Genomic DNA, 15241 nt, shown 5'->3' on the forward strand with positions numbered 1-15241 from the left:
AACCGCTGAGCCCCCAGGGGGCCCAGGAATCTGAATTTTCTTCTGTAGATAAAGGGGGAACGGACAGTGGCCTACAGTGAGCCACGAGGCCCCTCGACCCCAGAGCAGTCCCTGCTCCTACGGCCCGGCCTGTCTCCAGGCACTGGTTTGGGAGCCAAGGGTTCCAACCTCTGTCCGCGCTGCCTCCTCCAGACCACAGCTGCTCCAGGAAAGGTCGTGAGAATTCAAAGACCCAAAGCGAGTCCCACATGTGACCCCGCCTGCTCTTGGTTTCACTTTCCCTGCCTACAAGAATGAGCCCATTACCTTTACTTGTCCTAGGAGCAGCGGCCGCCTCTGGCCCGGGCCTGGGGAGGGAAGCTCTCCTGGGCTTTCCTCGGTGCCCGGGGCTGCGTGGAGCTCCAGAGGGGGAGGCCGGCCCCAGGAGGTGGGCGCCCGTCCAGGCCGGCGGCAGCCAGCTCCCCACACCCCTCTGCGCAGGCCAGGCCGCAGGAAGCCGCAGCTGTCGGCCTGTGGGAAGACAGGCACGGGTCCACCTGGGGCTGCTCGGGGTCACGACGCCCGCCCCAGTGACTTCAAACATGCGCACGCACACATGTCCACGCATGTGCACAGCGGGGGCCTCAGAGGGGGTGACCATGGCCGTAGGCCGAGGTGGGTGGAGGCACCGGCTCCCCTCCCGTCTCCGGCCTCTGTCTTGCCCTCTTGCTCACGCCTTGCTGATCTCTCTCTCCTCCTGCCTGGCTCCCTGACCAGTGGCCTGAGGCCTGACCCCTTCTGCTCTCTCTGATCTTGTCCCCCCCTTCCTCTGTCTTTTCCTCTGGTCCCTTCCACGTGGTGAAGGAAAACCGGCAAAAGTATCCTACCAAGGGCAAAGCAAGGCAGATCTGGGAAGCCGGGGAGCTTGGGCAAATACATAAACGAGCAAACAAAATCCCCTGCCTCATCCAAATACAGAGACCACGCAAGGATGCCAGCCTGAGCGGCCAAGGGGCAGCGCAGCTCTCCAACTTTGGTATGCAAACTGAAACCTTGCCTTCCTCAACCCCTCCTTCGGCCTGAGACTGCAGGGTGACTGCAGGTTCACTCTCCCGCAACACCCAGGCCGGCTCTGGAGAACTCGGGGTAAGAAACTAGGATAATTGCAAGGACAGAAGAACACAAGAGCACAGGGCAGTGCAAGTCGTGGTTTGGAAACATCTCACTCTGGAATGACGAGAAGTGAGGAGTCCTGGCTGGGAATTCAAATGAGCTCTTGCCCCCCTCACCCCCCGCCCCCAGCCAGGCCTCTGGCCTCTGGTCCTGGTCCAGGGCTGGACGGGCCTGTGCTGATCCGCATTCTGTCCACAGTATGCTTTTAAACCATGGATTTTAGTTCCAAAGATTTGCATTTCTACAGCAGGAGAGGCATAATTCTCTATCCAGAAGTTCAAACTGTGAAGATTCAGGCCCCTAACAAAGCAGCGAATGCTGTTCCCACAGCCAAGGCCTCACTGGGGGCGACGCCAGGGAGCCAGAGGCCTGCGTGAACTTGCGCCTGGTTCTCTGTCCCCATCTAGCGGTGCTTCCCATCTCCAACACCACCTTTTCTTCCAAAAATCATCCTGGGCACCCCCTCTATTCAACTGGTGACCCCGGCCTCAAAGCAAACACCTCCTGTTCCCGAGTCAAGCTCCTGACGTCTGGACAAGGACACACACCTTACAATCGAGACCATTGATGTGGCCTTGCTGCAACTACAAGTCACACGACGGCCTTTCACTCCTCTGCTTACAACCACCCCCAACGCACAGCCTCCCCGCGGGGTGCAGAGTAAAAGCCGCAGCCCTTACTGGTCTCAGAGGCTTTCCATGATCTGGCCTCTGCTTCCTTTCTGACCCCATCATCTGTCACCTGCTCCAGCCACGCTGGACTCCTTGCTCCTCCAACACCCAGGCCATCTGTCTCTTTAGGGCTTTCTTAGCACTCTTCTCCGTGGACCTTTCTCCCCTCACAAGCACAAGTTCACTTTCTCATCTTTGGGTCTTTGTCCCAGAGTCGCCTACTTTAATGTCTCTAAAAATCACTGCCTTCCGGGCCGCCAGGGTGGCTTGATCAGTTAAGCACCTGCCTTCGGCTCAGGTCACGATCCTGGGGTCCTGGGATTGAGCCCCAAGGTGGGCTCCCTACTTAGCAGAGAATCTGCTTCTCGCTCTCCTTCTGCCCCTTCCCTGCCACTCATGCTCTCTTTCCCTCAAGTGGATAAATAAAATCCTAAATAAAATAAAATAAATGAAAACCACTGGCTGCTGACATCCCTCTTGTTCCACCTTTTACCTTAGCAGTTATCACTTCAAGCAAAGGGCATCTTTATTTTTTTTTTAAAGATTTTATTTATTTATTCATAAAAGACACAGAGGGGATCCCTGGGTGGCGCAGCGGTTTGGCGCCTGCCTTTGGCCCAGGGCGCGATCCTGGAGACCCGGGATCGAATCCCACATCGGGCTCCCGGTGCATGGAGCCTGCTTCTCCCTCCGCCTGTGTCTCTGCCTCTCTCTCTCTCTCTGACTATCATAAGTAAATTTTTAAAAAATGTTAAAAAAAAGAAATTAAAAAAAAAAGACACAGAGAAAGAGAGACAGAGATGCAGGCAGAGGGAGAAGCAGGCTCCCTGCAGGGATCCCGACGTGGGACTCGATCCTGGGACTCCAGGACCAGGCCCTGGGCCGAAGGCAGGCGCTGAGCCGCTGAGCCACCCAAGGATCCCCAACACCTTTATTTTTACCATCTTTCTCCCAATGGAATGTAAGCTCCATAAAGGTAGGGATTTTTGTTTCCTTCGCTCCCTGATCTGTCCCAAGAACCTCAGCGCATCGTAGGTGTCGAGAAGTGTCTACATGGACCTAAACCTCGTGTCCCAAGATCACCTACTACTTACAGGTGAATCCTCAAAACAACTGCTTGCCTCAGTTTCCCAGGCCTTCCCACCCCAGACAGTGATGCTTCTATCCCTGTGTGCTGTTCTCCTGAGGGCCAAGCGCCAGGCTCCCTAGAGCTGCCAGCGCCGTCCCTCCCGGGCTCTCCTCACACCCGGAGCCACCGCGAGGAGCAGTGTGTGCAAGAGAAAGGCCGAAGGTGGGTGAAGCAACCACCCACCGACAGCATGTTCAAATTTGGACAATGTTTAAATTTTGCCAATCTCAATAAAGTAAGGAGAGAAAGAGTGAAGGATCAAAGGTGTTGGGTGCCTTCGCCAGGTACAGCTCAGTGGGTGGCCCTGGTCAGCATCCGCAGAGAGGGGCCCAGCAGAGAGAATCCCTCCAGAAAGCTGAGCCGGGATGGTGTTGGCCATCGTGACCGGGATGATTCATCTGCTTCCCTGTCCCTTCCATCTCCTCCAAAAGACGAGCAGAAGTCCTGATGACAAGAAATCATACAAAGCAATATTCTAGGCTTTTCTCTCTGTATCTCAGGTTAGAGAAAAAGCTGTTCATGGCACCACCATCGTGGGCTCGTCCCAGAATCATGAACCAGAGATGTATGTACACAGGAGCTAAAGGGCAGCTCCCCCTGACATTCATCCGGGTGTGACCCGGGTCAGGGCTTTATCAGAGTCGTGAAAACCACGTGGCCAGCAGTCCCATCTAGTCTTGGAGGTGAGGACCGAAGCTTCTTCGTTGCTGAACCTGTTTAGGCAGGTACACTAGCTCCATAGGTATCCACGTCTCTGGGATGTGTAGGTGGAAAGGCACGTACACTTGCTTCACTTCCCCAAGCCAGACGGCGCCCCAGCCCACCCTTAACACAGCAATGAAGCTCTCATGCCAGCAGAGCAGGAGACTCGGTGAGGGGTGCGGGGTCGGGCCATGGAGCCACCTGGTTGGGGAGAGAGGAGAGAAAGGTTCTGATGCAGGTGACCGGCACCCAGACAGAGGAGGAGGGGATAAGGGAAGGCAGGATGCGAGGTGCTGGGGTCACAGTGGGCGAGGAGGGGCATGGAGTGGGGACCAGGGAGGACAGAGACAATAGGGGAGGGTACCGGGCATGAGCTGGGAGCCCATGCCTGAAGGCTAATTCCTCAGCTCCTGCTGCCCTCCACTGCGACTGCTCCCCGAGGCTAGAGGGCAGCAGCCAGGCGGGGACCCCCCCCACAACCCCATAGGCTCCCACCCCTAGGGCTGTGGGCGGCTGGTCCCCTGCAGGGCCCAGTCCTAGAACAGGACTTAGTGCGCAGCCCGGGCCCCAGGGCGGGCCACCCTGTGACAGGCAACCCCCCGATGGGCAACCCCATGATGGGCAACCCCACTACGAGCAACTCCCCAATGGGCAACCCCATGATGGACAACCCTGTGATGGGCAACCCCACAACAGGCAACCCCGCTACGGGCAATCCAGTGATGAGTAACCCCACCATGGGCAACCCCACGATGCGCAACCCCCCGATGGGCAACCCCATGATGGGCAACCCCGCAACGGGCAACTCCGCTATGGGCAACCCCCCGAAGGGCAACCCCATGATGGGCAACCCCGCGACGGGCAATGCCCCGATGGGCAACCCCGCCATGGGCAACCCCACGACAGGCCACCCCGTGATGGGCAACTCCACCATGGGCAACCCCGCCATGGGCAACCCCGCGACGGGCAACCCCGTGATGAGCAAGGTCAGCACGTACAGAAAGCCCCGCAAACCCCTCAAGGCCTTCGTGCAGGGATCTCTCTGCAGCACGGCCACCACCTGTTACCGCCACGGCGCCTGCAGGGATGGCCCTGAGAACTGCCACCCAAACCCAGCGCCTGGGAGACCACCTCGGGGAAGCACCCACACTGCAAGTACAAGAAGCCAAAGGTTGCTTCTTCCAGTGTGGCCTGTGGCCCCGAGGAAGGGGGCTCGGGGAGATCAAGCTGCTTCCTGCGTCCTTGGACACAGCCCTTTAGCCTTCGGGCCTCCCTCTGTCGTGGTGCGACTCCTCGATGCCACAGGTTACCCCCCTCTGCTGTCTCAGGGCCCTTACTCGGGCAGGGAGGAGCGCTGAGCTCTGGGAGAGCCGGCCCTGCATCTTCCTGTGGCCATCCCCTCGGGACCTCAGGGTCCTGCATCTTCCTGGGGCCGTCCTCCCCGACCTCGGGGTCCTGCATCTTCCTGGGGCTGTCCTCCCCGACCTCAGCCTGGGGGAGCTAGGAGTATGGGTTCCCCCGGGGCCTCGTAACCTCCCCCCCTCACCCCACCGCTGCATCTTTTCACGGCAGCAGGACACAAAGAGGAAAGAAAAGGACAAGGAGGGTAAAGGGTTCACAGGCAGAGCTGTTCCCGTGTGTGAGCCGGAGCCTCCACAGCCCAAGGCGGAGCGGCACCCGGGGAAGAAAGCAGAGCCCCTGAGGCTGGTGACGGTGCAGGTGCGGCCATGGGAGCCCGTGTGAGACAGACCCCGGGGCTTGGGCCTTCCCTGGGGAGGGCGCTGAGCTTCCAGAAGGCTTTAAGTAATAAAAGAGCTGGTTAAGCAGGTTGGTAGCAGGGCTGGCCCTGCACCTGGGTCTCCCTCTTCTAAATACAGTACACTTTGTACTTGCCCCTTGGGCCAGAGAGGAGAGCCTCTGCCAGGGGGAGACGTGGCCAAGAGGTCAGCCATGAGGCCGGAGCCCGAAAGCCCTGAGGAGCCAGCTCCGCGTCAAGGTCATGGCTGGCCGCCAAGCTCCGGGGCGCCGGGGACTTGCTTCCCTCTGGGGGGGCCCCCAGCCCATTGCTCCACAACCTGGGCCAGGCTGCCTTGGGCTACATCCCGTTGGCCTGGAGGTGCGGGGTCAGGGCAGTGTCCCGCTCGGTCCCCTGCTCCGGATCACATTTCCCTTGACCTGCAGGGACTTCCGTGGCCCGGAGCCTGCTGGTCACAAACAGGCTGGTGGCAGCTGCCAGAGCTTCCTTCCTCTGATAACGATCTCTCCTGCCCTGGTGCTTCCCTGGCTCCCCAGGCTGGCAGTGCGCCCGGCTGCAGGGCTCCAGACGTGGAAGTGCCACCTCCCTGGCCCTGCGGCAGCCTCAGACACCCTCTCTGGCTCTCTAGTGGGCAGGACTGAGAAGTGCGGCCTCACCCGGCTCTGCTCTGATGGCGCCCACCCCCCAGCACCCCCAGCCCCCGAGCCCCCGGGGCCTGCCGCCTGACCCGCACCAGCCCCATGCCTACCCTACTACACGGCCGGGTACCTTGTAGGCCACCCCTTCCCAGCTGGGGAGTGTTGTCTTCCTGTCCCCCCCAACCCTCCCCCTACACCGCCCAGGCTCTGCTCCTCACCGGAGTCCCCGTCAGTTCTAGAGCCAGATAAAATTGGGTGTAAATCTTGGTGGGGTAGGTCCTCCCGGCCGTGACCCCGAGCAAACGAAGGCGCTTCTCAGCAGCTGGGTTTCCATACAGCGAAACGGAAGTGATCCCACCAACCCAACAGGACTGCAGGAAGATTTAGAAATGATATTTATGGAGCTTTAATCAGCCCTCGGCACTGGAGGCATCAATAGCGATCACAGTAGTAGCAAATAGTAGCCCAGTCACGTTCACCTGGGCAAACACCCCCATTCCATCTTCCTTGAGGACCTTCTCCTGCTAGAGGACAAGTCTGCAAGCAGAGTCCTGCTGGGTGGGCTGGGTGGTTTGAGAGGAAGAGAGAAGGTAGGGAGGGGATGGTCAAAAGAAAGAGTGGAACATTGAACAATTCGAACAGAGTGTGGGGCCAATATGTCGATGAGTCTTGGAAGTGGAGATGCACTAAATACACCTTGTGGCCAAACGCCAAATGACTGAGTATAAAATCTATCTATGCTGTGCTCATTACACTCTACATTTATCACTCTAAATAGATGGTTTCCACTGAGATGCATAGAAAAGCAAGATACTCAGAGGTATTGATTTTTTCCCTTATTCTTTTTTTTTTTTTTTCCCACAAATCTCTATATACTTGGGATCCCTGGGTGGAGCAGCGGTTTCGCGCCTGCCTTTGGCCCAGGGCGCGATCCTGGAGACCCGGGATCGAATCCCACGTCGGGCTCCCGCTGCATGGAGCCTGCTTCTCCCTCTGCCTATGTCCCTCTCTCTCTCTCTCTGTGTGTGTGTGTGTGTGACTATCATAAATAAATAAAAAATTAAAAAAAATTAAAAAAAAATTAAAAAAACAAATCTCTATATACTCATATAAACATAAATTGTATAAATTGATATTTATCACATACAAATATAAATTACATATATTGGTATTTTTCTTATGGATATTATGGTTTTGAAGGCATCTTTCTCACAAAATTTTGAAATGGCTAAAATGATGCTTTTAATGCATCCTCTCAAAATGGGAAGAATTTCTAAATAAAACTTTTACTTGGGGGATGCCTGGGTGGCTCAGCGGTTGAACGTCTGCCTTTGGCTCAGGTGTGATCCTTGGGTCGGGGATCGAGTCCCATTCGGGCTCCCTGCAAGGAACCTGCATCTCCCTCTGCCTGTGTCTCTGCCTCTCTCTGTGTGTCTCTCATGAATAAGTAAGTAAAATCTTTAAAAAAAAAACTTTTTCTTGAAAGATTCATGACCTAAATAGTTATTAATAAGTAAAAATTCAGCATAATTCAAAAGCAATCTGTGGTGATGGAGTTCAGAATAGTGGTATCTTGAGGAGCTCTAACTGGGAAGGGGTAAGAGGTAAGCTGGAAATGTTCTTTCTTGGTCTGGATATGTTTACTTTGTGAAAACTCACTGAGCTGTACACTTAAGATTTGTGTACTTGACTATATGTAAGTCATACCTCAACAAAAGAATCCTCCTGAATGTATAGTTCTTAAGAATTATTTTACTTAACATGATAAATGCTAATCTATGTTTGCATCTATGTTTACATCATATGATTGAATATATAGATAGAATTAAATATAGATACATAAATAAATATATAAAATTAAAATATAATCTAATTTCTGTTGTTATGCTTTATACTATTTTTTTTAATTTAACAGTACTTTAAACTATTCATTAAATTGTTATAAATACTTTTGGCTCAAAAAGTATATAAGGTTCTTCTTAAAGTTATCCAGGCTAGGGCAGTCCAGGTGGCTCAGCAATTTAGCGCTGCCTCAGCCCAGGGCCTGATCCTGGGGACCCGGGATCGAATCCCATGTCCGTCTCCCTGTGTGGAGCCTGCTTTTCCCTCTGCCTCTCTCTTTCTCTATCTCTCATGAATAAATAAATAAAATCCTTTAAAAAAGGTTTTCCAGGCTAATACACTATCACTTATTACATATTAACTATCAACTAATTTTCTTATTTTATGTGAAAATTCATCATCATTTTATGCATAATATAAGCCTTGACAACCACTAATTATTAGGGCATTTTCTTAAAATAATAAATGTGCATTTATACTTTTACTGACTGATTGAATTTCAACATTTCAAAAAGCTCATAAGGAAAATTTCACTCCCAAGTTACACCTAGAATGCTAACATTCGAAAGTGATTAAGATATTAAAAATGAATCAAAATAACTTGCATTGTTCTCATTACTGATGCTTTAGCTGATTAGGTTTGACAGTCAACCATTCTTTCACATGACCTTGCCACAGCTGAGTTGAGAGATGCCAAGAATAGTGGTGAAATAAGCATTTGGCTATTCAGCTTTCCAAAAGTCAAAGGTGAGATCTGAAGTGAATAACAGGTTTGGGCCGATTACCAAGGCTGGCAGAAGCTTGATGCATTCCTACCTGAAACTGGAAGGATGGAGAAAGGAAGCTGATTAGTTATTTAATATTTCTGTTTCTGGGTGTGGGAGCTTCGAGCGGGGAAGAGAGCATACAGAGGAACACCTCCAGCCTTGTGGAGGTGGCTTTAAAGAAAATTGTTTCAACCTAGGCCTAAGGAGCAGAAATGGAGTCCAGTATGGGGCATCTGGGTGGCTCTGTCGGTTAAGCATCCAACTCGATTTCTGCTCAGGTCATGATCTCAGGGTCATAAGATGAAGTCCCCCATCAGGCTCCTCACTGGGCATGGAGTCAGCTTAAGATTCTCTTTCTCCCTCTCCCTCTGCGCTCCCACCCGCTCGCATATGCACATTCTCTAAGATAGGAAGAAAAAAAAGGAAAGAAACAAAGAAACAAAGAAACAAAGAAAGAAACAAAGAAATAAAGAAAGAAGAAAGAGAAATGGAGTCCCATAAAGAACATAACCCAAGAACTGGTGCTAGAGCTCACTTGCTTTCCTACAGGCCTTTCACATGACCCTGGTTTCCCAAAGTCTCCATACTCTGAAGTAAATGACCCATAGACACTGTGAAGAGGGCCAACTGAGTCAATGTGAAGACAAGTGTCCTGATCGCAAGGGCAGAATGTGGGAAGAGGAGATGCCCTTGAGATGAGGACCCTTCTCTACACATTGATTCACAGTGTCGGTGGCCCTCTTCATAGTATCTACAGCCGTAGGGGATAACCCTAGTGCTAGGGCAGCAGAAAACATACCAACAGCAATAAAGTCCAGCCTTTCCTTTGGGAGAGCCTAGGCCCATTATTATGCTTCTGCGTGACTGAGCTTCCAAAAGGACTTTGAAGACTTTAGAGTCTCACTCTTTCAAAGGTCTCCTCCTACCCTCATCCCACCACGGAAGGTAGAAAGAAGGTAAGGCTCTGGCCAGGTGTTTACCTATGTAGGACTCCAAAGCCAGTCAGCCTGGGAGCATGCATGAAGCCAGAGGAGTATGAGGAAACATCACTAACGGGGCCTTGTAGGAAGCTCATAGGTCTCAAGAGGGGAGGTACAGAAAGATGTGTCCTCATAAAGGAAATACATATTATGATAGAAAATCCTCAAAAAAAAAAAAAAGAAAGAAAGAAAGAAAATCCTCTTGACAGGGAGATCAGAATTTCCTCATCTCTATAAAGGTAACCTACTTCATAGGAGTATTAGGTAGATTAAATGTGACAACATATTTAAAGCACTTAGTACAGTGGCTGGCATGTAGAAAAAGTTCAGGAGGTGTTATCATATTTATTACTGTGGTGTCAAATGTTGGGTCGCCAAACCTGTGATGGATGGAACAGGCCTGACTTCCGTGACAGAAAAACAAAGGGTTTAAACAGAGTCCAAAAAAAAAAAAAAAAAAACAGAAGCCAAACTCCTCCTTAGCCTCCCTTTGCCAAAAGTAGTTCCTAGCCAACAATGGATAAAATAAAGCTCAAGGTCAGACAAAGAGGACCATGTGCATTATCTGTCTAGGTAAAGCAATTTGGAGTGGGGTGGGGTAGGGGGTAATGCTTTTAACTGGAGCAAAAATGGGGTGGGAGGGGGCTGCTAAATGGAGTATTTTTGTTAAGACTATTTAAGGGTTGTTGTTTTGTCTTGTTTTCCCAGCTCTACCCTCCATGAATCAAAAGATATAAAAAAGGCAGAGGATTTAGGGTCAGTAACTTTTGAGAGTGTCCTCCAGGCCAGCTCCTCTCCAAAGGGTTCAAGTATCGCAGCAGTTAATGGAGGGAAGTTTCTAGAGACATTTCTAGCCTCCCCTCCTGAGACATTTAAATCAGTCCTCGGGTGAGTTTATTATGCCCTTGCCTCCATCATGGACCTCTTACATTTTTCCCACTCTCGGATTCAGATCCCTCTCCTACTTTGTCTTCCATTACTCAAAACTGCCACCAGTGCCCATAGCTCGTGGTCTTCTCCGGCTCTCCAGCGGACTGCTTGCAGGGGGAAAGCACCAGAGCTGTCACTTTCTACAGTCTCCACACAGAAACTTAGTTGAGCTTACACATTTAAAGCATAAACTGACCTGGTGTAAATTAGTACAGATTCCTGCTCGGGCCACGGTATTTAGCACAACAGAGATCTACACGTCTGCAAAGCTTTAGACTCTTTAGGCAGATATTCATAAAATTAAAATGTTACAAGAGACTGTATCCACTGACCTCAGAGGTCATCTAGTCCAGCCTTCCCCATTTTGCAAATGAGAAAAGTAAGACCCAGAGGACTTAAACATCTTGTCCAAAAACACATGGCTAGTTTAAGTAAGTACTCAGGTTTCTTGAAACAGTCCAGTGATATTTCCAAACTAACATCCTAACTAATTGTCCCAGATGGATCTCAGACATTTTCCAAGGTCAAATTCACTATCCATGGGTTGGCAAGTCAATCTACAAATGGGCAGATTCCCGGACTTGAGACAAAGCATGTTCATCCAAGAGTGTTTAGTGTCCCTAATCCTGATGTGGGATTACATTACATTTCTACCTCTCACTCATGGACCACATCCCCTTCACCTGAATGTTCGTATTGTGTCAGTGAGAGGGGAACAAAATAGTAACCAAAGACTTGGTTATAAACTAGTCAAGCAGGTCCTTGGGCCACGCCACTGGCTGTTGGAGACACGAATGGGGCACGCAACAAGAACAAAGGTCTTCACTTTCTATCTGCTATTTGGGACCAGGGTGAAAACATTTGGTGGACCTCCAGGTGGGCCTGAGGCATCCCAAAACATTTTATCTTTGGTAAGGGTCGCCATTCTTTACCTTCAAAGTTGGTGTTCCAGGGCTGGGTTTTCATGGTCAACTACAGCCCACAGAGCAATGCGTCTCAGACTTTTCTCTCAAGTGGTACTAATGGCAGAAGAGAATTCATTAAAAGACCTAAAGTCATGCCCAGAAAGCATGAGCCCTGTCTGAAGCCTCCTTCTTTCACTTAAGTATATTTTTAGAATAGCCATGTGCATAAATGTGTTATATGCTATCCTAAAATTTTGTTTTTGGGTAATAATAGATCAGTGCTGATTTCCTGGTTTGGATGACTGCACTGGGCTGATGTAGGCAAGGGTACTTGTAATTAGATACTCACGTTAGTCTTTTTTTTTTTTTTAAGATTTTATTTATTTATTCATGAGAGACACAGAGAGAGGGAGAAGCAGAGACACAGGCAGAGGGAGAAGCAGGCTCCATGCAGGGAGCCCGACGTGGGACTCGATCCCGGGACTCCCGGATCATACCTGGGCTGGAGGCAGGCCCTAAACTGCTGAGCCACCCAGGGATCCCTAGATACTCACTTTAGTCTTAAGGAATAATGGCACATCATGTCTGTAACCTACTCTCATATAGTTCAGATATGTTAGTCATTAGGGAATCTGGTTGAAGCATATAGGGGAGCTCTGGGTACTCTTTCTGAAACGTACATATAATTTGACATTACTTTAAAGCAAAACATTTTTTTTAAGCAAAACATTTTAAATTGTGGGATGCATGGGTGGCTCAGTGGCTGAGGGTCTGCCTTGGGCTCAGGTGGTTATCCCGGGATCTTGGAATCGAGTCCCCCATCGGGCTCCCTGCGAGGAACCTGCTTCTCCCTGTGCCTATGTCTCTGCCTCTCTGTATGTGTCTCATGAATAAATAAACAAAATCTTATTTAAAAAAAAAAAAACAAAACAAAACATTTTAAATTGTAAAAAAAAAAAAACCAACCTGTAATTTATTTGAATTTTTCAATAAGTTCCATCATATAGTTTGTTTCTTTTTTAATTTTTTTAAATTTATTTATTCATAAGAGACACACACAGAGAGAGAGAGGCAGGGACACAGGCAGAGGGAGAAGCAGGCTCCATGCAGGGAGCCCGATGCGGGACTCCATCCCAGGACCCCAGGATCATGCCCTGGGCCAAAGGCAGGCACTAAACCGCTGAGTCACCCAGGCGTCCCTTTTTTTTTTCATATAGTTTTATTTTATGTAAAAGTAATGCTTTAAATTACTTCCTCTTCCTCCAAAATAATTTCAGGAAAATAGACGTCTATTTTGTGTTTTTGTACACCCCGCACACATCTGCATTCGGTCAAGCGTAGAAGTCCACGGGCCTTAACGGGATTTTCCTTAGCTTACTCTCTGTGGGTCTGAGTCTCTGCCCAGTATTTCTCTTCAAGAACTGGGTGAGGAAGATAATAAGATAGTTAGGGGGCAAGGGCAGTGCGAAGGTCCTTCACATGCGAAGAAGAAAGACTGAGAGAAACCAGACGTAGGGCATTGGAACAGTGAGTGGGACACAAAGCCCCTCAGCAAATACTAGCTAGGGTCATTTTTACCACTGTCGGTTTTGTCATCCGTGGAGGGTGTGGGTGCTGCGCAGGCCCTAGCAAGTCAAAGACCACAGGACGCATAGGAGGGGAGCCCCCTGCCTCAGCTCTCGTTGGGCTGAAGATTACCCACTGTGGTTCTTGGGGACAGATACCGTCGTTAGGGGGCAGGGGGTCAGTCCGTCTGCTGAGGCAAGAGCAGCGTGGGCCTGGGCCCCAGAGAAGGCCCCAAACTGCCAACCAGGCAGGAGGAAGGGGACTGCACGGGCTCCAGGGCTCCACGGCAGGGAGCTCACGGGGCTTGGGGAGGAGTGTGGCCCTGCAGTTCCCAGGAGCCCGAGGCTCAGAGGTCAGAGCCTGGACCAAGGTCATGGCCATGTGCCTCCGGAGCTGGGGCCCTCTCGGAGGAGACAGTCCCCGTGTGACAGCTCCCTTGCCGCAGCCACAGCTGCCTGCCAGCCGCCGGAAGAGGAGCGCGGAGGGGCCAGGCAGGGGGACCGTCCCCCAGCCTGCAGTCTCCCCAGCCTTTGCCCCCGCCCCCTCCGGCCTCAGCCCCCTCCCGGCTTCCAGGCACTCACTGTGCACCCTTCTCTTCCTTTCCCTCTTCTTTCTCTCTAAATATTCCCGGTCTCCGGTTCATTTTCCACTTAGCCCTGCCGCGAGGTTCCACGGCCAGGCCGGCCAAAGCCGGGGCAGTGGGGACCACTGGAGCCATAAGTGCTCCTCCCGGCCACCTGTCCTGGCTCCAGGTGGCCCAAGTTAGCTGACAACCACCCAAGCCCCGAGCCCAAGCCGGGCCCCCAGCGGCTGAGGTTAGGGTCCTCAGGCCCCTGGGGGTTCTAGTTCAGGCCTGTGAATGCCAGCCTGTCCCCACCTTGGCGCCTAGGGCCACAGCGCTTCCTGTCGCACCCGCAGAGCCCGTGGCTTCCAGGTCGTGGTCACAGCCGCACCTCTGCACACCAGCTCTAAGAACGGATCCTACCATTGCCCTCCAACAGCTTCTGGAACAATCTCCCGCAGGATGAGAACTGTGCAGCCCAAGTTGCCCTCCCCGCTCCCGCTCACTCTTGCAGGCCCGGCCCCCGCCAGCCCGGCCCCCGCCAGCCCGGCCTCCAGAGCCCCATCCTCCGCAGCTGGAGGGCCAGGCCCGGGAGCCACAGGCCACGCTCCAGGGCCACCCTCTACCCCCTCGGCCCTCAGCCACCCTCCCTAGGCCGGACGAACCGGCCTGTAGAGCCCCTCCCTGTTCTCTCCCTCTCCTCTTCCTTTTTTTTTTTTTTTTTTTTTTTTTAAGATTTTATCTATTTATTCACGAGAGACACACAGAGAGAGGCAGACACCCAGGCAGAGGGAGAAGCAGGCTCCATGCAGGGAGCCTCACGCGGGCCTCAATCCCGGGACCCCGGGGTCATGTCCTGGGCCCAAGGCAGAGGCCCAACCACTGGGCTGCCCAGGGGCCCCTTGCCCTTTCCTCTTCTGAGCCACCTCAGGGCCTATGGAGCCTCTGCTTCTGTTCTAGCCTGGCTGCGAACACTTGGATGGTTCTTCTCGTCTCACAGTGTTAGTTTGGGGGCGTCTTAGGGGCTCCACGGCTGTTCCCCCTGCTGCTGCAAACGAGGAGCATTCCGAGAGGCAGCACACTCAGCGGCCCCCTGAGCCCGCGAAGCACGAGAGCCCCCATTCCTGTCGCACGGGTTTCCCACATAGCCAGGAAGGCTGGACACACACGTAGGAATCCCACAACGAGGCAGCACAAGGTTCCCAAGTGCGCGGTCCCAGGAGGGAACGCCAAAGGAGGCCAGGCTCCGGAGGGCCCAGCCTGGGGTCCAGCTGAGCAGGACGGCTCACGCCTGTGATCAAGCTCCAGAAGAGGAGTAAGATCTGAGGGACGGCTTGCAGGGAACAGAGGGGAAGCAACAGTAGAATTGAAAAGAGCGAAACATGTCCAGGAGACCAAAGGAAGACTAGCCTGTTGGAATAGAAGGTGGTCACCAGGTGGCTCTCAGCTTGTAAGGTAACTTCCATAAACAGGAAAACAGTGTGGCAGAAACATGATGTAATTTTGGAGCCAGCCCCACCTCATTTTCAATCCCACTTACTAAATCTGGGGCTTTAACCTCTCCAAGCCTTAGTTTCCTTTTCTGTAAAATGAGGGTAGTAACAGGGACCACATAACTGCTTTATCAGTAAATCACATATA

General features: G+C 52.0%; 1 protein-coding gene across 1 annotated transcript; it reads left to right on the plus strand.

Moving 5' to 3' along the window:
- Positions 1-4256: 4256 nt before the first annotated feature.
- Positions 4257-6185, plus strand: LOC129520611 (basic salivary proline-rich protein 1-like). The gene is made up of 4 exons (XM_055341713.1): positions 4257-4809; positions 5000-5160; positions 5227-5373; positions 6039-6185. Exons 1-4 carry the CDS (start codon positions 4257-4259, stop codon positions 6183-6185), a joined length of 1008 nt encoding a protein of 335 aa, XP_055197688.1.
- The last annotated feature ends 9056 nt before the right edge of the window (positions 6186-15241 follow it).

The sequence above is a fragment of the Nyctereutes procyonoides genome, unplaced genomic scaffold (assembly GCF_905146905.1).
Source record: "Nyctereutes procyonoides isolate TBG_1078 unplaced genomic scaffold, NYPRO_anot_genome, whole genome shotgun sequence".
Classification (NCBI taxonomy): domain Eukaryota; kingdom Metazoa; phylum Chordata; class Mammalia; order Carnivora; family Canidae; genus Nyctereutes; species Nyctereutes procyonoides.

What these genes read in the sequence shown, in the direction of transcription:
- LOC129520611 (XM_055341713.1), top strand. Translation starts at nt 4,257, where the DNA reads ATGGGCAACCCCATGATGGGCAACCCCACTACGAGCAACTCCCCAATG. An exon ending in GGGAAGCACCCACACTGCAA is followed by an intron (nt 4,810 to 4,999) that starts GTACAAGAAGCC and finishes TTACTCGGGCAG; the next exon opens with GGAGGAGCGCTGAGCTCTGG. An exon ending in TGAGGCTGGTGACGGTGCAG is followed by an intron (nt 5,374 to 6,038) that starts GTGCGGCCATGG and finishes CTGGCTCTCTAG; the next exon opens with TGGGCAGGACTGAGAAGTGC.